A 22,920-nucleotide genomic window follows, 5' to 3' on the forward strand; every position below is an offset into this window, starting at 1 on the left:
CTAACCTCCCCAGCTGCTGCTGCTTCCCACTCTTCTGATCCTGTGGCCATGAAATGGGATGCCTTTTCCTGGGATTGGAGTAAGGAGTTTAGATATGCGTTCCCTCCTATTCTCTTACTGCCGAAGATCAGGACAGACAAAGCAGAGATCTTTTTCTAATCCCTCCCCAGGTGATCACAGAGGACTTAGTTCTGTGAACTCTTAGACACTCTGGCCCACTGAGATGGCTTTCTCCCTGCCCAGACTTAAGTTTGTCAAGGTTCTGTTCCCTTCCACAACCTAGCCTTCATGAACTTCACAAGCTGGAGGATGAGTGGTCTCTGCTCCTAGCAGATTATTTCTCGTGTAACATGGCTAAGGTCTTGTTGAATAGTTAGAAAACTTTGACTAAGGAGACATACTCCAGGATCTGGGTGACCTTTTCCGACTGCTTAGAATATTTCTTGCATTGTCTGCTTAGTGTTTTATACTTTCATCAGGATGGAAGGAAAGGGAAACAATCAACAAAAGAAATTTACTCACTAGTTAAGCATGCCTGCAACCCTCACTTTCTGTTTTCCTTGTCTTTTCTTCTGGGGATTTCCAGCTTTTGATCTACCTGACACGCTGAGGTTGGAGTCAGCCTAATATGCACTTAGGCTTTAACTATGCTTTGCCTCTGTTTTTCCGGATAGATCATTCTATAAATCCTTTCAGCAGAATGGCAGAAGAGGAGGGATTCGGATGAACTCCTTTACTGGTGAATGAATTTATCTTTATTTACCACTACTATAGCTGAAAATAGTTCCTATTACATATGTGCAATCTGCTAATATGTTATGTTCACTTTAACATATTAGCAGAATAGCAGTCAAGACAATGATGCCATCCAGATCTAGATAGAACTCCAGGCACAGAAAACTTCTGATTCTCATCTTAAGATAATACTGAAAACATATTTATAAATTATAATTGTTGCAAAAATAAAACTGCACATTAGGATGAAAAAGTCTGAATTTAGCAAGCATAAACATTAAGACTATTCAAGCTGCCTCACAAACATTATAGTACTTAAAAATAGACTACTGGAAATCAAATCTCTTTATTCAGAAACTTTCTCTGGCGGAACAACTTCTAGAAGCATCTGAAGGTACATGGTGGTGGGCCCTGAAAATAAATTGCTGTGGTTAGAGATGTTTAACACAAATTTTAAAAGGATTTTGGCAATGTTAACTATATATTTTAGGTCGAATTTACACCATTTCAGTAACTCAGTGTAATGTTACATGCATAAGCATTTATTTTCCCTACTCTACAGATGGGGAAGACAAAACTTGCCTATGACCAAATAGTAAGTTAGTAGCAGATTTGGGACATAGGTTCTGAAACTGCAGCACCCCCTGGCTTGAAGTGGTTTCCATCATATACAGGGTTTAAAGTTTGGTTCAGTGGCTCTTTGCACCTCCGTGTACAAATTGTTCCAGCACCCCTGATTTAGGATGTTAATTCAGAAATTCGAGGCTCCCAGTTTTGTGCTCATTGTAGTAGACCACGCTACCTTGCATTATGTAATATAAAGTAACTTTAGTTTTGTGGACAAATGGATTTTTTTTAAGGAATACCAATATGTTGTGGGATTTATATCCTTTTAGAACCAGTCCCACTTTCCCTTTCTTTAGTGTCTCATTGCATCTTCCATCTCCCCCAGAAAATAGATAGGAATTGTACTTTTAAAGAAGACTGTAAGTCACTTCATAATCAGACTTGTAAGAGCACTGCTAAAACATAATCATTTTCCTCTCACTTGCACATTGTGGAATTTTGAGTGCATGGTAGCAGGGTCCACATGTCCAATCAGCGCATGGCAAACTAGTGCATTGTATATTTATGTCCCAGCTTGCTGCACACTAACTCTCCGTACACAAGCTCTAAGGCTGTCATTTTAGTTTCCATTTCTTGCTGTTAATTTTGTCTTTGTTAGACTGATTGTGAAGACACTAAATCTTGAAAGAGATCTGAGTGCAAGGTAAGTGCCAGAACAGAAAATAGCTAGGTGTATTTAAAGTCACTTCAGTTACTGGCCAGGGCATTTCCAATTTATTTCGACTTCTAAATTACCCAGGGGAATTGAACGGTTCAAAATTTCACCTTAAATAAAAACAAAGTTAAAATGATATTGCCAGTGGAAACTTGCGGTAAGCTATTTTATATCGCCTTTGCACTGATATGTTTAACTTTTCTTCAAAGCATTTTATGAACTAAATCTCATCAAATCTTTATCTCAATTTGTACACAGGAAAAAACTGAAGCAAAGATGTAATGTGCCAAAGAGCTTGAATTAGAATTCAATAGCTCCTAGCAATTTTTGCTATGCTTACATCAAAAGATCATGCCTCTCTCTGTGTAAGTTAGATGTGATGGTTGAATATAAAGAGAATTTTTATTCAGGGGAGAAAGGAGTAGTTGCTACATCTTAGAGGTATCCTGTTGTATTCCTTATTTAACGGAAATCTTTGTTTGCAAATCACTTGTAATATATATACTTACCTGATATTTTTTGAGCCCAGTTGAATTTAAAATGAATGAAAAGGACATAAAATATAAGTCCTCCAAGAATAAATAAAATACAGTAGAGATATGCCCATTCAGGTTCACTGATGATTGGAGCTAAAACTAGTAAAATGGAGACTATTGTCACTAAGACGGGAATGACGATAGGTATCTGTAATAGACAAAGCATAAAAGTATTCAGCAAATTCTGTGGCCATTTTTTCTTGATATTGCATACCTTTACTACATAGCTTGTCGAACGTGAGAAGTTATTTTTATCTACTTGTTACTGATATTTTTTAAGGAATATTCAGAAGAGTGTTCAGGAAAATAGTGAAGTGGTTGAGAGGGTCGGCAGCAGCAGAGGGTCAGTTTGGCTATGTCACTGACCAAGACCACTCTGTGAGAACTGTAATGAATTCACTGTAAATCATAAACCTGAACTTCAGTAGGATGAACTCTCCAGAAGGGTCCTGCCCCCAACTCATTCTGACCTATCATGGTCACGCTGGTTGCAGCCTCCCACCCCTTCTTCATTATCTGCAGCTAGTTTTCTTTCATTTTTCCCTCACCCTTTCACTATGGCAGGCAGCAGAGGTGTGTCAGTATGGACAAGATGCCAAGACCTGTACTTCTCTGACCCTCTGCCTGGCGCTCTGTTCATTCTCAAGGGAACAGAAAAAGGAACTATACTAAGTAGTTTCCTGGGACAAAACGGTCTTCAGAGGAAGGGGATTGACTTCTCCAGTATGTTTTTCAATATTCCAAACTCCCTGGACAAGTCCATGCCTTCTTGTTAATGGGGGTGGATGAATACCAGTAGTGGAGAGCTATTTTTCGTACCATCATGAGGACCATGATTGATTCATTTTTATTATGTTTAGAAATGTGTTCTAGTACTGAACTTACCTTGATTGGTCTTTTGAGCTCTTTTCTTGTAAATCTCATAACTATGAGTGCAAATACAGTCAAAGCATAAAATATCCAGACAGCAAAACTAAAGTAGTTTATGAGTGTATTAATGTCTCCAGGGATGATATAAATAATAGCAATGGCACCCTAAAAATAAAATATGAAAATTAATGTAGACTGGATAAAATGGTCGGTTTAGCAAGGAAGAATGGTGCTCTCACTTTTATAGAGGGGACAGTTTTACATTCAAACTGATCCCATATATGGAGTATGTGTGTTTTTTGTTATGCTTTGTGGTGAAGATTCAGCAAAAATTCAGCGTACTTGGCACTCTTTCCTGAGAATCGCCTGATCCTGCAAACGTGCTTAATTTTGAGTATGAGTAATCCCATTAAAGTCATGTTTGAAGTTAAGTATGTGCATAAGTGCTTGCAAGATATGTGCCAACACGATACAAATCTTCTTTCCTGCTTGTATAAACCTACTTGCTAAGCATGATGAAGTGTTTGTATTGATGCTACATATATACATAATGAATCTGTCAAATTTATGACACCTATTTTACAGGCCATAAAAGTTTACAGGAAAAAAAAAATCCTAGATTTCTTGTATTCACAGAAACCCTGCCGTGAGACAGGGTGACCATCAAGATAATTTTACTCTACATAGCTGATTTTCACTGTCACTCCTTCTTTCCTAAAACTGAAGGAGTTGCATTTTAACATGTCAATTCTATGAACTTTAAAACATGGAGAATCTGCATCTGGTATGGAGTTAGATTGAAGTTGATCTGTTTTTATGTATTACCTAGTCTTTTTGATGTATAAAAGAATATTTAGCTATTTCCCTGTATATGTAACTACATGTGCATGAAAGTATGTGTAGGGATAGCATGTTGAGATCACTATTGTGACATTTTGAAGAGCCAATGTAACTTCACATCCGAGTATTTTAGATTTTTTTAGCTGAAAATTTTATTTCTTTGCTTAGCATTCATACTTACATAAAATATGATAGCAGGTGCTGGGGTGAAACGTTTAACACTAATGTAAGACAGCACCTTTAGCATGTGCCCTTCGCGACCTGCTACATAAACAAGTCTGACAAAACAAAAACACGTTAAGCTGGTTAGTGGGGCATCTACACAGATTCAAGTGGCTCTATTTTTCAGATAACTCCAAATACTTAATATACTTCACAGAATGCCATTTAACTATTAATATCGATATTTTTATATGGCTGTATCTAACTAAGTAAATATCTATATATGCTTCTCAAGTGCATCAAGGCTAATTTAATATTGCTAAAGTGTAGGGAACAATCACACTGGTTGTGGAGGAGGAATTATAACTGCTTTCAAAGCAAGTGCCTAACTCCATTGAGCACAGAAGTGAAACTAGTTCATTAATTCCGAGCAAACCATTGTTTTCCTCTCTCTTAAAAAAAATTCATCACAACACTTTCAGCACAAATGTAATTTCATGTTGTATGATTTTAGGGATTTAGAAACTTTGTGAAGTATGAGGTTTTGCAAACCTCTCAAATATTTGTACATGCACAAAACTAGTTCAAGTTATAACCTTTAATTTTTTATTTTCAGGTGACTGTTATTTTTAAAGAACTGGTTTTTTTAGCTGAAAGAAGCCTGTACTTGTTTACAGGCATTTTAGGAAAATGTTTAATCCCTTATTTTCTAACTTTCTCAACCTTTCATAGCTACTGGTCATTGCTGAGGGTGGGCTACATGACTAAGTTTGCAGGTATTTTTTTCAATCATTTGTTTAAATTAAGCCCTTGACTTAGAAGACATTATATAACGTCTATCTGTAAATCCAATTATGTATTCTGCTATTTAGAGTTGAAATTTACCTGCCAGCAGTAAAACAGGTCCCATTGGCTGCTCCAATTGTAGAAAAGGCCACAAAGAGAGGAACTATCCAAGAAGCTGGATAGAGGACCCGATCGCCAAATGTCTGGGAGCAGAGGATTAAAATATAGACATGTTAATATAACATCTATCATTTTTCCACTGTGTAGTGTTTCCACTGGGGTAGGAACCAATCAGATATATAGTAAATGAACTTTAAAAATATATTTTACCTTTCAAAAAATCTATATTAATATAATTTTACATAGCGTGCTTTTATCCCAAATTATTTTGCAAACTATATACAATAATTATTTCACCTACCATTCTAATGAAAGAACCTTGAGACTACAACACAATAGTTGTGTTACTATGACCCAATGCTACTATACAGCAATTTAAGACAAGAATCTAAGAGTATCACATCCAACTGAAAGTAGAGGAAATTTAGATACTAAACATGTCAAATTGGAATCAGATCAAGATACCTGCACAAACAGCCTTACTTTTGCCAAAAGTGGCATGGGAACTTAAATATAGGTGAGTCTCAGGGCCTCTCTTACATGTCTTATCACTAATGCCCACCATATCACTTCTTCCTAAGTACCCTATGTTTTCTGGGTAACCTGCCATTCTGCCCTGACATTGCTTAGCTTTTGAGATCAAATTAGATACTTGTGCAGGCTTATATTGTCAGTGTTGATCCAGTTTGATCAATTTAATAGTAGCTGATTGATACCATAGATATAATTTAATAATATATTGATAGGGACACTCAAGACTAGTAATCTTAAAATCAGATTACCTAACTGCATTTGAAGTAAAGTATGCATGCACATTGCATCAATCTCTGCTCTGCAGCCATTTTTGTGAGTAAACAGGATATTGAAATATGACAGAATCCAGCTCTCTAAGAGCAAGTGTCTATTTGCCTGTAGGTACAACGTTTATTGGTATATGAAGTATTTCTGCTTGGATGCTCTTCTTCACTGTACTGTGCATGCAGAATGCAGCATGTCATGAATTGTTTCTTCCCCCCCAGAACTAATGTAGAGATGGATACAACCAGGGATTCAGATGTTTACCAGTGAAAATAATTGTCATGTCCCCCTCACTAAGCATTGTGGAGTAAGAGCATCGCTAAACGGCAAATACACTGAAGATTTCTTGTAGAAGATAAGATGTCTTATGCATACTAAATTGTCACTTTCTACAAACCAATTTCAAAAAGATATGTTTACCTCTGTGACATAATTAAAATATTGATAGAGTTAAAAAATGTACAATGGTAGTGAAAAATTCTTTCCTGAAAGCTGAGAAAGTTAGGATTTTTTTTATGATTGGACTCAGCCCTGCAACAAAAATAGTGTCTCACTTGGTACTTCTAATCACAAAATGAAAAGTTGCTTACCACAGCGACCGCCTGGGACTGCAGAAGTTCTGTTGAAGTCATTATTGTGAAATATGAAATATTAATCAGAACATAGCAAACTGAAACCAATGGGATTCCAATGATTATAGAAAGTGGTAGATTTCTACAGAATGTAAAAACATAGTATCAGCATTTCTAAACCACTATGCAGTTTTATAATGGACTGTAGACTCTTTCCTGTTTTAGTTCAAATTTAGGATTCTAAAAAAAATCACAGATATCTTAACTAGTAAATATTGTATATGAATCATTGTGTTAAGACTGAAGGATCGCTGTTCAGCACAATCACGTTTTTAGGAATTCAGTACCTGTGTTATTTATGCTATCATGGATGATTAAAATTGAAGGAATTTTTAAAATTTAAATTCCTTTTTCAATATTTATGCTATTTGTTCTCATTTTTCACTAAGTTGAATAAAGTGAAATTCCAGTTGGGTATTCCTATTGCATGTATTTTCTAGTTCTCATGTAATAACATAGTAGCTATTCACTCATGGGATTGATGCAAAGGTGAATCACAACTTCATACAAATTGGATCTGACTGTACCTGACCCACATGTATCTGGCAGAGCAGATCAATGCTCTGTGTGCTCTGACTAGAACAATATGTTATATTTACTGGATTTTTGCAACTGCTGGGGAATGGGTAAATCCCCAGCCTGCCCTGTTTTTATTTCCATTTAACAAGAAACATTTTTGTTCCTCTTACAGTTTGATAAAATTTGTTTTTACAAAGTTTGCATTCACAGGTATTCCTTTTTGCAACCAGTACCTCAAGTAATTCATACTGATGGCTCCTCCTCTTTCCACAGGTGATTGGCAGGCAGCTGATGAGTCAGAAGAAAAGGAGAGTTCCCTTCCACAAGGGCAGAGTAGTGCTACTGTGCATAGAGCCTAGTTTCTGTTTTGCCTCATGCATGAGGAGCATGATGTGCAGCTCCTAGCAGGGACTTTTTTTCTTGGGAAAATGCATGCAAAACCATGGGTAAAAATTAGACCTTATCAGCTGCTCTTTTTGCAGTGGCCAGTAAGCAGATACAGAAGGGACCTATGGCCTGAAATGCTTGGGCATGTCTCTCTTCCACCTGAAGACCCAGCTGACTGCTGAGTCTAATAATACAGATGTCTGCTACTTTTTTCATAAACATATAGTCTCTTATTTCTGACTTGGCTCACAGAAATAAAAGTAAAGCCCTCCATGTTGGTCTCTCCTGGCACCACAAGCACATGAGTTTCTCCCCACATTCAGACATCCTGCTGCTGGCTCCCCTCTGATGGTGCCTTCCCCTCCCCTGTGCCTTCATTGATCTAGAGCTGGCTTGAAAGCCAAAGTTTCCAGAGCTGCTGCCTCTCTCACTTGGCCTAACTGCAGAGGTCAGTCCCTCTCTAAGGACCACAAGAACAAGAATCCCTGTGGAAAGCGGCCATTCTTTAAAGTCTGAAAGCTCTTCCTTTCCAAAAGAGTTCCCTACCCCCTCAAAAGTCTTGACTTCCCAAACATGTCTCAAAAGGAAAGGATCCTGCATGTACTTGCCCAGGTTCAAGCATTTGCATAGGGAAGATAATATCATTCAGTCGACTGATTACCACTGAGATTGTTTTGTAATGCAAAAATGCAAAGCATTTTGAAAATCAAAGATTTCTCAGTGGATTCAACAAAGTAAAAGCCCATCAAGACCAAGGGACAGGCTGCCTCTTGGGCAGGAAAATTGGGGAGGAGGCAGCCTCTGTAAACAAGATTTACATGATCATCTGGAAGTGCAGATGTTTAACTAAAATTTAGTAAGCATATGGATGTTGTTGCCTTTATCTAATGCAAATTTTGGCCAACACATTCTAAATTCAACAATCCCGTTTAATCCAGTATATTTTTAAAGAGTCTTGGCACAGAGGTTTTTTCCATCCTAGTTCAGCTGACTGGTACTTATATTTAGAGCCCACTCATATGGATTACTGGGGCTACTTGCTGCAGAAAAGGAATTTGTTCCCTGTCTGTAAAATTGGTCTCTGGGAGAGTAACTCCAGTAGTCCATATGCCCACCTAGTTGTTGTTGTTTCACATAGTTGGTATTGGATGATAACCAATTCTCTTAGTGAATTAATTCTAGGGGAGTCACTCTCCTGGTTCCTCTGTGTGTACTAGCAGCAGTGACTTCTTGTAGTGAGAGCCTCTTCTTTTTCTGTACTGGCTGACTGCCTGTCAATCACCTGTGAAGAGAAGTCAGGGTTACTAGACTTACACTTTGAGAAACCCATTTTACAGGTTGGGAAGAAATCTTTTTTTAATTGTCATTAATGTAACTATTGTGCACGCTTAAGGTTTTCTAGAAGAGACTAGAAAGCTTGATGCATGTGTCTCTAGGCCTGCGATTACTTCTGAATTAACTTTTGGTAGTTTCTCTTGACTTTAGAACACAACTTCTCACTCCTAATGGGAATTGTGTATGCACATTGAAGGGAATGATATAGTCTGTATTCAGGCAGTTTACTATAGAGGGGCTTTCCCCACTATTTATTTATTTCTATAATAATGAGATTGAAACCTCCCTGAAATCTGTGTGGACGCTAATCCAAAAATTAAATGCTCTATTAAATCCAAAGTAGCAGTCAGCAAGGGGATGGAAAAGAATTAATTAGCATTCATTCTCTGTACTCTTTGCCTTGTAGAGTCCTGGAAATGAATACTTAGAGATGATTCACAAGTATACAGTAATCAGTGTAAAAAACAGAATAAATGCTAATAAAATTATTCCTTTGTGAACAAGCACCAAAACTTCTGAGTGCTCAGTTCTTAACCAGAGAGAGAGTAAAATATGCAGATGCTATTAAGACTTCTAATGATCTGATAGTGGCATTAGAAATTGTGCCTTTCTTGCTTTCTTGGTTATCTGTTGCTTGTCTCACCTGTAAGGATTTTTAAGTTCTTCTGTAATGTAATTGAGTTGATTCCTGCAAAAAATCCATCAGCAGAATGTTACTCGTAATCAGATCCTGAAATGCCAAATTACTTGCAAGTCAGGTCTTTATTTCTGACATCACTGTTGCTGCTATTCAACCTCTAACAAGAAAAAAAATGTAGACCAGGTAAGCTCCTTAACTTAACCAAAGCATATAATATGGAATTAGATCTGGGTTCTATACCCAGGTCTTCCTCTGTTTCATTATATGACACTGGACAAGTCCCTTAACCTCTCCATGCCTCACTTTTCTCATCTGTAATATGAGATGAATGTCAATGGCATTGCAAGGTTTAGGGGGGTGGATTTTTTTGTAAGTGCTGTGAGTAGAAGGGGCTGTAGCACAGTGTGGTGTTAAAGTGTATTGCTCAAGTAATGTGTAATTGCCAAAGTGTAAGAATCTAGCTAGAGTACTGCCAGTACATCAGACAGACAAATTGCTTGGATTAATGGCAGATTTTCAACAAAGCTCACATGCCACAAGGTTGCTTGTGACCTTCACAAGTTTTGGAAAATGTGAATCTTTTCTAATAAAATTTGTACACCAACTACAAACCTTAGTGCTAGGGTGACCGTATTTCCCAAAGGGAAAATGGGACACCCCCAGCTGTTCACCCGAGCCCCTGCATGGGGCTAGCATCTCCACTTCCCCCTCTGCATGTTCCCTTGCACCGCACCCCACTTTTTTGACAAAAGTAAGCATTTCTCCTGTTTGCTCTTGCTAATCGATCAAGTCAACCAGAGCAAATGGGACAAATGCCGACTTTTGCACACCAAAAAAAAAAGAAGTTGGAATGGCTGGGACAGGGCTTAAAAAAGGAATGTATGGCCACCCTACCTAGTGCCTTAGTGCAAATACTATCATTTAGCTATTAAATAATACGTTATATAATCTCTTATCCACAAGGCTTTCATGAAAACTTTTATAAAGTTTTTGAAACCACCATAATGACAAATTTAAAATATTCATTTTCACTAGACTTTTTAAGCTATTCTGTTTTTTGCTCATAATTGTAGAGGATTGAAACAGGTGTGGTTTTTTTATGCTTCTGTGATTGATAGAAATGTGAAAAGAGTTTGCAGTTATCTACAGATATTAGAGACCAATTTTCAAACCCGAGTGGCTAAAATTAAACATTCAATTCAGTATTTCAGCATCTAAATAAGCTTTAGGCGGTTAGCTAAATAATGGATTTTAGGTGTCTGACTTTAGGCATTTGAGTTTGAAAATGTAACCTTGAAAGATTAAGGTCCCTATTCAGCAAGGTATTTAAGCATAAATATATTCAGAAAGTGTAGACTTCTTGGGTGGTTAAAATAATTAAGTATTGGGAAATACTATTCTGTAGTTTTCTGTTGGATAGCGGGGAAATAATTTTATAAAATAAACGTAGAAGCATCCAAATTTCCTATATTTTAAACATAAAGCAGTCACTTTTAGCTAGGGCTTTAGAGTTCAGTGGGTAAACATGTGGGAATATGGAAATATTGTTTTGGACACTGGAGGGGCTCCTTGTTTTTCTTCAGTACAAGAGAAATGGAACATGAAGTAAATAGTAATAAAAGATGAACCACATGGGCTGAAAAATCCAATGCATTTTTCCCTAGTTCATATCAAGAACTCATAACATACACAGTCTATAAATATATCCATAGCCACATATATATTTGGCACTAATAGATTGCCCATATTGGTGATCGTTACAGAGAGGCTAAGGACATGCAAATCTGTAGAGATGGTCCCACCAAAGTAGGATTGAAGCAGTGTATAGAAGCTTGCACTATGTTCTACTCAGGATATATCTGTTCATTGAATTAAAAGAAGATTCAGTCTCAAATGCTAATAGATCAGTCTGACATTTCTTGAATACTAAAATTCATACAACTTCAGAAAAATGTTTTGTATGTGATGCTAGAGTGAGGAGGTTAAAAACAAACTAACTTCAAGTGATATTAGGGCAATGGCTCAAATTTCTGAATGGAAAGAATGTAACTTTATGGTCCTATACCAGCTTCACCCCCACAGTATCTGAGCACCTTATGCCATGTATCCTCTTGTGGTCTAGTCAGGTATCTCCCGCCTAGGGCATGGTGCTTTGTTTGGTTTTACTTTAAGGTGGTAGTGCTCTTTTTCCAATGCTCTCTGCAATTATTCTCCATAACAAGAAGTCAAACTTCAGCTTTGCCAAATAAGACGTCTGAGTTTTACAAGAAGAGATAAAATCAGTTAAACTCTTAAATAGTAATTGATAACAGTAATAAAAAAATCTTACCATCCATCATAGGCCCAGAGTCCATTATAAAATGCCAAACTGATAGAACCAGCAGAAATTTTAGTATCATTGAAAGAGTTTTTAAAATTTTCTGTTTTTCCTGCAAATGAAACAATTGATACTGAACTATGCTGAGGCAAAATGAAACAATCACCACTGAATGAAAGTAACATTTCATGATCAACTTTTAGTTTGTATAGCACTTTGATAGTTAAAGTGAACACTTAAATAGTAACTTTTTTCCTAATTGGTCTGTAATGATGAATTTTTCCCTCTGAAAAGACAACAGGGCAGTCAACAGGATCTGGTATCAAAACCATATTAAATTAGAATAATCTGATCATTGCTTGTTTGCTTTGTTTTTCAGTGAATGATCCAGTAGCAAGTCATGGCAGAAACAAAAGTACTCTCTAAGTTACTATCTTTGTAAATCTAAAACCAACAAAAATTACATTACCTTTTGCAAGGAGAACAATTCCACTTACAATAATGATCACGACAATGATCATTTTAGCAGCAGTGAAAAAATTCTGAACATAGCTCCCCAACTTCACACTCAGTGAATTCACTGTGCTAATAATCACTAGGGGAAATAAAGATTATATTTCTCAGTTTAAATGCCATAAATCATAGCACTACAATAATTGAATTTAAAGACACATTCACAATATAATTTTTTATCTTCAGTTCAGACACCCAAATCTGTATATCTTGTTTCTTTCTTATATTGGTTTGTAAATTCCATGTAATTATTGAAATTTCTTGTATTTGATGGATTGTTCTAAATGAGAACAATTTTCTGAAACTGAGGATTTGTTGGCAGTCTCTCTTGAAAACTATTTTTAAAAGTTGGGATAACTTTTTTGATTTAGAACAGTGGTTCCCAAACTTGTTCCACCACTTGTGCAGGGAAAGCCCCTGGTGGGCAAGGCCGGTTTGTTTACCTGCTACATCCACAGGTTCGGATGGTCGCGGCTCCCAGTGCGTTCCTCAGCCTGCGCCACTGGAGCAGCGAACTGCGGCCACTGGGAGCCGCGATCGGCTGAACCTGTGGATGTGACACGTAAACAAACCGGCCCGGCCCACAAGCAACGGAACAAGTTTGGGAACCACTGATCTAGAAAGCAAAATACAAGCTTGGACCATCTTGTTCTTTTCATTGTTTCCTAGAGATACACATGCTTCTTATCTATAAGCCCTATTACTGAGTACGAGCTAACTGCTTAAGGAAGAAACCTGATTGTTTAGACCTTCTAACCCTATAAGTGGAGCTTCCTTTAAGTTAAACCCACCCTTTCTATCAGTGTTATCAGAGATATTAAATATATTAGGTATTAGTCATCAAGTCTAGCCCTCTTCCAATGCAGAATTGTTCCCACTAATACAATTTTCTGTATAGTTTTCTGTGCATATTAGGTTTTAATATTTAAGAGATGAGGCTCCTACTACTTTCCTGGAAAAAATAATTCATGAATGCTACACAGTTTCATAACTCAGCCCCCTTTAAAAAAAAAAATAGGGATCTTACCAATGGCAGCTGCTGCAAGACACTTAATGACTACAACGGGTGGATCACAGCCTGGATAAAAAGGAGCTGAAGCATATTCTGCAAAGCTGAGACAAATGATAGCAAATGAACTGGGTTTGATGACCAATAAACTAGTCCAGGAAAACAAATATGCTGGAATAGGACCAAATGCTTCCATAAGGTAAGGATATTCTCCCCCTGATTTTGTGATCATTGTGCCTAGCTCAGCAAAACATAGCGCACCTGAACAAAAAGAAGAAATGCAGTTAATAGTCTAGTGCTTTTAGTTCATACACTTCTTTAAGCTATGTTAGGTTTTAATTAGCTCATGAGATGTTATAATTAATATAAAATGAAGGAAATGGCTATAAACACATGCTATATTTCATTGTATTTGTATAACATCATAAGTAAATGGTGACCGAATTTTTTAAAAATTTATAATTTGCCAAAGGCAATTCCATAAGTTAGAAAATTATTGAAAACTAACAAGTTACTGATTAGATCTTATACTTATGAGTGCTTAATTTGAGACTATTTTTGCAGACTCAATTTGTAAACAATTCTTGCTAACTTAACTATGTTTAGTTGCTTAGAACTGAAAGCAATATTCCAGACACGGGTCTCCCCAGACTATGTAGAGGAGAGAGTTTTACCTCCTCACTCCATGATGTTTGTATAATTAGTTCAAAATTGCATTGTATTTATTGCTCATTTATTCCAATACAAACTCATTGCTAATTTCTTTACATTATAATAAACTCATATTTTAAATTATTACATACTCAGAATTTTAATCTATAACATGAAATTTACTCCTAATTTATTCTTTTGGATTAATTCCTTGTTTTTTAAACCTTTTATTATATTGGACTTTCAGGTAGTGTAAGATATTTTTGGCAAATATTTCTATTTTCGTTTTTTGTTTAGAAACTTAGGAAACAACAGACTAAAGGAAAACTGCACCCAGTACTGCTTAGTAGTTTGAAAACTGAGGAAAAGAAGCAGCACAAGTCACCAAGCACAATGAGGAGTTGCTTTCAAATACAGTTAGCATTCCTGAGCTTATTGCTCATGGATGGCAACTTGCTGAAAGTTGCATCACTTTTGCTCAGAGCCCAACAATAAAAAAACTATAAATTTATGTCCAGTTTTAATGTTTAACATCTTATGTAAATATTACCTATTTAAGGCCAAATTTCAAAAACTAGCCTCTAATTTTACACCTGCAAACGGGGCTTTGCACAATGAAATTGTGGAGGTAGGTATGCACTGTGGGCCTTCTGCTCCCATTGAAATTACTGAGTTATTTTGTCATTGACTTCAGTGGGAGCAGATTATGTCTTGTTTGTGCTCCCGTTTGGTGGGATATGCAAAATAGGATGCTAGATCTAAAGATCAAGTGAAAATTTGACTTGTACAATTTTCTTCTGATACTTAATGTTCTTTAAATAGCTTAATTTGTGGCAAGTTTTTGCCCAACCACTGGACACAGTGGCTGGCTAGCATTTTGGTTTGATGTGAGCAAACCATCTAATTTTCATAATGGAATACAAGAGGAAAACTGGAAATTAAATACTTCTCCTTTCTTTTGCTTACCTAATGTAGAAAGAACTCCGCAGGCTGCCCAGATGACTAAACAAGGCCCCACAGCTCCAACATTGGCAAGTACCGACTTTGGAGAAATAAAGATGCCTGAGCCAATAACTGTACCAACAATAATGCAGATCCCACTGATCAGGCCCACCTTGAAATGAATGAGATATTCCAGTATGGTAACTTGATATAACTTATTGTGCTATTTTACCTTATGCGGTTAGATGAGAGAGAGCAGTCACCATTAGTAATTTTTCTGGCATCACACAAGCAACTTCTGTTTATTGATCTATTGATAGACATGTACACAACTTAACTGCATATCTGCTATTTTAAGACATGTTTACATGCCATAATGCAGCATAATGGCCACCTTTCTCAAAAACTCAATTAATATGACCTTGTGTATCTAAACAAATACAATAAATTGAAATGGCAAAAGACAACAGTAGACCTCAACGATTGTTGGCGAATATTCATAGGCCATAGATCACTGCTATGCAAAACAGTTTTGAATTTATTCATCAGGCTTGTGTTTTTAGAATAGTCCTGAAATTGCTTCTGTTTTTTGAGATGCTTTTTGTTTTAAACAAGACATATGTTATATTCTGTTTCTTAGTACAAAGCACATATCACACTGATAGTTGTCAGCATTCACTGTAGAAAAACGGGGCCATGCTGAGGGAAAATAAAAAAATAGAGAATTGTGCTCAGTTGATGAGAGTAATTAGTTACTAGTTTGTGGAATCAGAAACCTACATGGTTAAAATTCTAAGAAGCCTGATCAAATCCTGATCAGACAAGACATAGATATTAATTTTAGACAGTGGAATTTACTAACTTTGCTCTCATCTGATATCAGAGTGGGCACTATAAGGGAAGGTAAACTTAGAAGTAAATATTTCAAATATTAACTATTATATGATCCTTTGCTTGCCCCATGACTACTGGTTGCTTTATTGACAAGGAGACAAGCAGAGGCAGAGCCTAACTAATATAGGTTTCCTCCTCCCATGGAAATTTTGATAATTTATGTCACTATTCTAACTATTTCACAGCTGATAATTATAGTAGAAACATGGGACTGCGAGCAGATCTTAAGCTGAGTGCCACTACATTTCTCTGCAAATCTGATCTGTCCATTGAACACAATGCACAGCAATCCTATCCCGGATACTGTGTTCTATAGTTGCTACTTTCAGACTAAGAATATGTTCTGTCATAATTGGGTAGGATTCCATTTATTTTCTGTATTTTGATCATGCTATTGAAGTGAAGATTTTTACTCATTTGGATTTTGGCCAGAGTCAACAGTTTTGGTGGATGGTTAAGGAACATGCAGTCCTAACATACTGTTCCAGCATGCCTGTTTCGTCATGTTCAGGGCCAAAAAAACTCTTTGCAGTCCTGTTACTAGAAGACAAAGTGAATGGAAGTAAGTGAGAACAAAATGCTATTAGTTTTCATGATATTGTTACTGTTGTCCGCAATAAAAAGCGGTGTGTGAGATCCTGTGATGTGTTCCAAATACTAACCAGACATACTGGCCAATACTGAATTTTTCTCTCACTGCAGTATTTCAGGATTCTCTCTTGTTCTAACAACTGACAATCTATAATTAACTTAAGGATAATGATTACAGTGTACTTTGCTTATTTGTTTGGAGCATTAAAACTGAACCTATTAACTGCATAATTTACAGCTTAGTGTGCCACACATTCACCTTTATCCTTACTAAATGCAGTTATGTCGTAAGTGGGGAGCAGAACAAACATATATACTCATGTCTCTAAAAGAGCACCCCCATGCCTGTTTGTAATGTGAAACTTATTGCACACAAACTATTAAATGATTTAAGCATTGTTTGGAGTATTCTGAGATATATATAATCAGTTTGTAACCACTGACACTAGAAAAATGTGTGAGTTGAATACTGTGGTTTCTGTATTAGTGTGCAGCTTTCTGGTGTTTGAAGCAAATAGCCATACCTTTCCTAAATGCTGATCTTGCTGGAAGGATGCAAGTTGCGCGGTACCAGGCTTGTTACAAGTTTAAGGGTCTGATCTTGCAAAGTACTGAGTGCTCTCAACTCCTATGAAGTGGACAATGGAAGTTGAACGTACTCAGCACCTGGCCAGTAAGGGTCTTCAGATGAACACGGATTCAGAAACTAAGATTCAGTTCCACTGTGTGGTCCTGTAAGTGTTTTGGTATTCTGTGCTGAAAATCTGATCCCTGTAAGGAGTTCCCAAAATACTCTTCAGTGACTCTCAGCTGATAAGAAATCAAAATGGCTGCTAAATAAAGAATTACACCCTTTTCTTGTTCCATGTGGGGTCTCTCTCCTCCCTTTCGTGTTTATACTAGAAGTTATATACACATAAAATAGTGATGATTAGAACAGTTTTCTTCTTCATGTTGGAGGTGCTCTCTCTTACTCTAAAGTGGCCTGAGATGCAAGTGTAGATTAAGATTAAATGTGACTCTGAGCCACCATAAATTAAGGCACCCCCCAAAAATCAAATCTTCCCCATGGGATAGGCTTCTTTCGTTTGCCCTGTTTGCCACCAATGGACTTTTGCTTTTTCATTGATATTTTGATGCCTCATGCTCCCTCCCACCACCAAACCTGGATTACAAACATCTCTCCCACCATGAGATTCATGAGATCTTTGAGACCAGTCAGAGAATCTTTTCTAAGAATTTGGAGGGGATATTGTAGTTTCCTCTGAATGGTTAGAGAATACAGTGTATAAATACATATTAATTGAAATAAGACTGCACTGAAAACATGTGAGCAGTGTAATGAGAGCGCTACAGGTTAGAGAAGGGCGAGTGACAATGTTGAATTCTCTGGTGTCTTCCATAATGTTCTGGGATATTCTCTATGGCAATTGACTGGTTACCCATTGGGTAGTTAAGATCCTCACAAATAAGGATGAGGAACTGAGATACATGACAGTATGGGTAACATTTTCAAAAGCAACTAATGGAGTTAGGAGCCTACACCTATTGAAAGTCCAGGGAACTTAGTCTCCTAAGTGGCTTAGCCACTTGTGAAAGTTTACCCTATATGTCACTGTATCTATTGTGTGCCGCTCACCAAATTTTTAAGTGGTTTTCAGATTTTGAGTTAGATAAATACAATTTTTTTCATATTATCAATGGGATCTTTGATTTATGACTAGAGCTGGGAGATAACAATTTCTGAGACTTCAGAAGTTTTCCTGTTCCACATCAGATCTGGGACCTTATACATTTTTAGAGAGGAGGAGGAAGAAAGAGTCACCTAAATAGACAGTAGCCTGGGATGTGGGAGACCCAGTTTCTAGTCCCTTCTCTACTTGATTTGGAGCAGGGACATGAACCTGAGTCTCTTACACCCCAGATAAGTGCCCTAAACACCAGGCTGTTCTGAGGTGTCTCTTTCAATCTCTTGTGTTGGAGTTGTTCCACTTCATATCAATAAATATTTGTTGTGTCAGACGGAGAACTAATATATAGTCAAATGGCTAGAGCTTTCACCTGGGATATCAGAGAGACCAGTTCAAGTCCCCACTCCAAATCAAGAGATGATATTTGAATCTGGGTCTCCCACATCCCAGATAAGTGCCCTAATCACTAGGCTGTTGGCTATCCTGGGGTGTCTCTCCCCTATATGAGCTTGAAAAAGTTTCCCAGCAAAAGTTTTATCAAAAATTGATACATTTCCTTGAAAATTTTTTGTTTTGATGAATCAGCATTTTCTGCCAGAAAATATTGTGTTAGAAAATTCTCAACCAGTTCTACTTATTACTGACACAGAAATCAACCACAGCCTAACTGAAATAGTTGTGCGTCTCTGATACATTTAGCATTGCTATACAACCCTCTGATTAAGGTAAATATTTTAGAAAACATTCTTGCCTCTTTCTGTAGATTCATAGTTTTGGACTCTTTACTTTGGATGGATTGTTCATCTCTTTCCCTGTTAGTCTCTCCCTTTCTTTTTCTCATGTTTTCTTCACCCATTTGGCTTATTTGATGTTGAGATATCTATAGATATTAAACAGAACTAATGAATATTTAGCTTTATTTTACTGTTCTCTACAATCAGATTAATATATAAATATGAATTTAAACATTTTACAAAAATTTAATCTTTTTCCTCATAGTAGTAAAAACTCATTTTTCAAAAGAGTAGATGCACACACTTGTGCATATTGATACATCTCCTTTTCACCACCATTAACAGATGCATAAATATTCATTTGTTCAAGAATCATGCTAATTGGACACGCAGCCTAGGTACAGAAATGTGGACTAGGCTGTTTCCCAGAATGTTTAAGTAATGTATTGTTAACTGATGAAACAAGTTGCAATTTAGGAGAGAACAGATTCTGGTACTCTCAAACCTAGTCAAATAAAAATCCCATCTGATTCTAAATCTTCTGGAAACCAAAATGTTGAAGATAAATTTTGCAGTTGTAATTTAATACATTTAGTACATGATGTTTTAACTACCCGCATTTCTTGGTCAATGTTTTGTATATGGTGAATAATACTACTTAACAGTTCTGTAGTACTTTAAATATAGGGTGACCAGATGTCCCGATTTTATAGGGACAGTCCTGATATTTGGGGTTTTGTCTTATATAGGCACCTATTACCATCCTCCAACACACACACCCCATCCTGTTTTTTTTATACTTGATGTCTGGTCACCCTATTTAAATGTTCAAAACACTGTGCCAGTAGTAACTATTTCAGCTCAATGATCCAAAAAAGTTTTTCACAAGAAGGTGTTAGAAATCAAAATAATGCCTCTGCATGTGATTACCTATAGCAGCAATGTCTGTTAAGAAACACTGTCTGCTAACCTGATGGTCTAGTTTAAAAAAGCTCCAGTTAAGTGTAATTGACCGAATGAAATAGTCAGGCTTCAATGAAAATGTTGCCTGCATAAGGATTGCAGGACTTGGACCATCAGATTTTATTACAATTCTGTGTCTTACTCCCTACCTGAGAGAGAACTTTATTGAGAATATTAGTCTAAAACATGGTTAGCAATGTGTACTTACCTTATTTCTTTATATTTGTTTGTCATAAATCTGGCCACCGAGCTCTTTGTGTAGCGTTTCTTCACCGCTCCAGTTAGATTTAAGAGTTAATCAGCAGGGAATGTCCATGTCTGAAGGCTGAATATCAGAAGCGGAAGAATCTTAAGTACAGAGGTTATAGAAGGTAATTATTAAACAAATGTGTAGCCAAGAAGCTTTGATATATGAATCCAAGGTAAACGAACAGCTGAATTAGTTTATTTGTAAAAACCTCATTGGTTTGATCCATTTCTGTGTACAAATTGTTTCTATTAATGTTTTGCTAGCATCTAAGTATTTTATTACAAAGCGAGAGTGACCTGAGATTCTGGTAAACTCAAGGGGGTTTTTTTGTTTGTTTTTTTGAAGTGTCAAGGTCTTTCTAATTCATGAACTTCGGGGAAAGATAACTTTGGAAGTGATTATTTTACTCTTGTGGCCACTCATTGTTTACTGTACTGAATGAGTTCTGCAGGTAATAACTATATCCCATAGAAGTTGTTCATTTATTTTGTCTTTTAGGTTGGAGAGTGTTAGCAGAAGCCTTCAGGTTTTTTTTCATTAAACTTAAGACAGCTGAGTGAGGAGGTTGAATTCTTTTCATTCATAATTCCAATTATATTTTTCATTTTTCTCAATGTTTAAACCTGCTTTTATGAAAAATATGATCTTTAAATTTTTCTACAAATGTGTATCCAGGCAGAGAGCATGTTTTTTCTAAAGATTGAAGGACTCTTTCACTCATTCCTGCCATAATCCTTTAAACTCACAAAACAAAGATTACTTTAAAAACTCCGAGTCTAGGTGCCACTTTACACCACACATTTGAAAGTATGCAAATGCAGAGTTAGATCAAACGAACTTTTTCCCATAGTATTACCTTAGTTGTTCTTGGGGAGTAAGTGGAAGCATTAAAGATCATTTGAATAAGATGAAAAAATGCTTTGTCACCTTCTTTTGCAACTTGTTGATATATTAAAGAAGGCCTGAAAGGTAGAAAGATATAGGGAAGTATCCTACCTGAAAGGTAGGAAGGATATAGGATATGGTTTGTCTTTAAACCTTAGAAATGTCAGGAATATCATGTCTGAAGTCTTCTGATTATGCTGGAAGCCTCATTGAAGTTCTCTGAGATGTGGGTTGTGAGAGATCTTTGCTCTTGTTTGAAGGAATGGAGGAGTCTGATCTTTAACAGTTTCTCAAGTATTTAATTTGTGTATGAACAAAACAAAGTTTTAAACAGTCTTTGTAAAGATCACTTCCCCTCTGAATCAGGTTTCGTATGCTTGATACCTGTAGCATTAAAGTTCTCAATCACTTCTAATGTCTCCTCCGCTTTTCCTATAATATAGCACCTAGATTTCCAATATGAAAGAATTATAAAAGATTAAAAAATAAACAAAACCACGCTGTCAGACCACTGTCATCTATTATAACAAAGGCAAAAGAGCATAAACTTTTTCTTTTTCTTTTATAGGTCACCTTTAACTTGAAATTTTCAGGCTTTGTAAGATTAAAATATAAAACAGCTGCAACTCAAATACAACAGCGTCAAGTCATTTAAGAACTTTCTCGTGGATATACATGATAGTCTATCTCAACTTTAACACCAGGTTAATGAACTTTTTGCCTAGGAATTTCCTTAGGTTTCAACAAATGTCTGAACATCGGTCAATGTCAAGGGTTCCTGCAGACTTTGCAATCTAGACAACATTTGAGAGTATTGAGATGTGGGGTTTTTAATTTGGGAGTGATATCCTGTGTGCTGCTTGCATATAGATACGTGTATTGTACCTCACATAATTTTGAAATTTTGTTTCTGTTGTACCCCAAGAGCCATACCCTACTTTTTCTCTCTTATTTTCATCCCAGTTGCCAGCACCAACATCCTGGATATTTTTGCAGCTTTTGACCAAGACATCAACATCTTGAGAGCCACCCTTGGTATATGTTCAAAGAGTGTGTCTAGTGACTAGAGGACTCAGGTCTGTACCATTGCCTTGCTGTTTGGCCTCAAAAATAAAATGGATAATTATAATTTTAATCTACTCCCTTGGGATATTTTTGGGGTTAATCTTTTTAAGATCTTCTCCTTAAATGAGAGCTGCATATAGAATTACAATTTATTATGAGCACTTCTACCAACAGAGCACCCTTTCTTTCATCAGTCGGGACAAACCACCCCAACACTAGGAGATCTACTGAGATGCCACCTATGGGCAGGAAACACAGTAATGCTTAATGTGATATTCCACGGCTACTGAAAAGTTACTTCCTTGTCAAATCCATGAGTGGCTGCAAGGAACTCGTAGAGATTCCAAGGGCCTAGTGACGCAGGGGCTCCTTTGAGCTGAATATGATCCTATCTGAACAGTGTAGGTTGCTAATGTTGAAACTTTAAGGTGCACTTAACTGCTTTCTCAGTGTAATCATAAAAGAGTAATTTTTAAACTTCAGTGCCTAGTAGAGACAATGCTATTTATATAATTATTACTGCAGTCAGTAATATCAGGTTAAGGTTTGGTAGGGGTTGGTATTTACTGCTTGATAACAGTGCATATTCTGCACTGGATCAATGACAATATTCTGATTTATTGGAATGACTGTTCAAACTTGCAGGAGACTTTAGCTGGGCCTTGTATCATAAGTATTTCGGGATGGAAACTTTCTATCTTAGCCTTATCCTCATGCGGGTTACTTTCTTTTAACAGGGAGAACAATGTGTTAGCTGTACTTGCTCCTCTCTG

The 22,920-nt window shown here is 36.7% G+C and overlaps 1 protein-coding gene across 1 annotated transcript; it reads right to left on the minus strand.

Annotated features, from left to right (window-relative positions):
- Positions 1-1,081: 1,081 nt before the first annotated feature.
- On the minus strand, positions 1,082-19,106 carry SLC7A9 (solute carrier family 7 member 9). The gene is made up of 12 exons (XM_032773359.1): positions 19,002-19,106; positions 15,099-15,246; positions 13,500-13,742; positions 12,429-12,554; positions 11,972-12,071; positions 9,646-9,690; positions 6,720-6,843; positions 5,311-5,414; positions 4,445-4,541; positions 3,439-3,588; positions 2,527-2,701; positions 1,082-1,146 (listed from the first exon to the last, which is right to left on the minus strand). The coding sequence occupies exons 1-12, from the start codon at positions 19,104-19,106 to the stop codon at positions 1,082-1,084; spliced, it is 1,482 nt and encodes a 493-aa protein (XP_032629250.1).
- Between the last annotated feature and the right edge of the window lie 3,814 nt (positions 19,107-22,920).

The sequence above is a fragment of the Chelonoidis abingdonii genome, chromosome 19, assembly GCF_003597395.2.
Source record: "Chelonoidis abingdonii isolate Lonesome George chromosome 19, CheloAbing_2.0, whole genome shotgun sequence".
Taxonomy (NCBI): domain Eukaryota; kingdom Metazoa; phylum Chordata; order Testudines; family Testudinidae; genus Chelonoidis; species Chelonoidis abingdonii.

Excerpts from the sequence above, each read along its gene's own strand:
- SLC7A9 (XM_032773359.1), bottom strand. The coding sequence starts at position 19,106 with ATGGGTGAAGAAAACATGAGAAAAAGAAAGGGAGAGACTAACAGGGAA. Across the intron at positions 4,542-5,310 it reads ACCTGTTTTACTGCTGGCAG|ACTTGTTTATGTAGCAGGTC; the intron begins GTAAATTTCAAC and ends TTGTTTTGTCAG. Across the intron at positions 3,589-4,444 it reads CACCTGCTATCATATTTTAT|GGTGCCATTGCTATTATTTA; the intron begins GTAAGTATGAAT and ends TTTTATTTTTAG.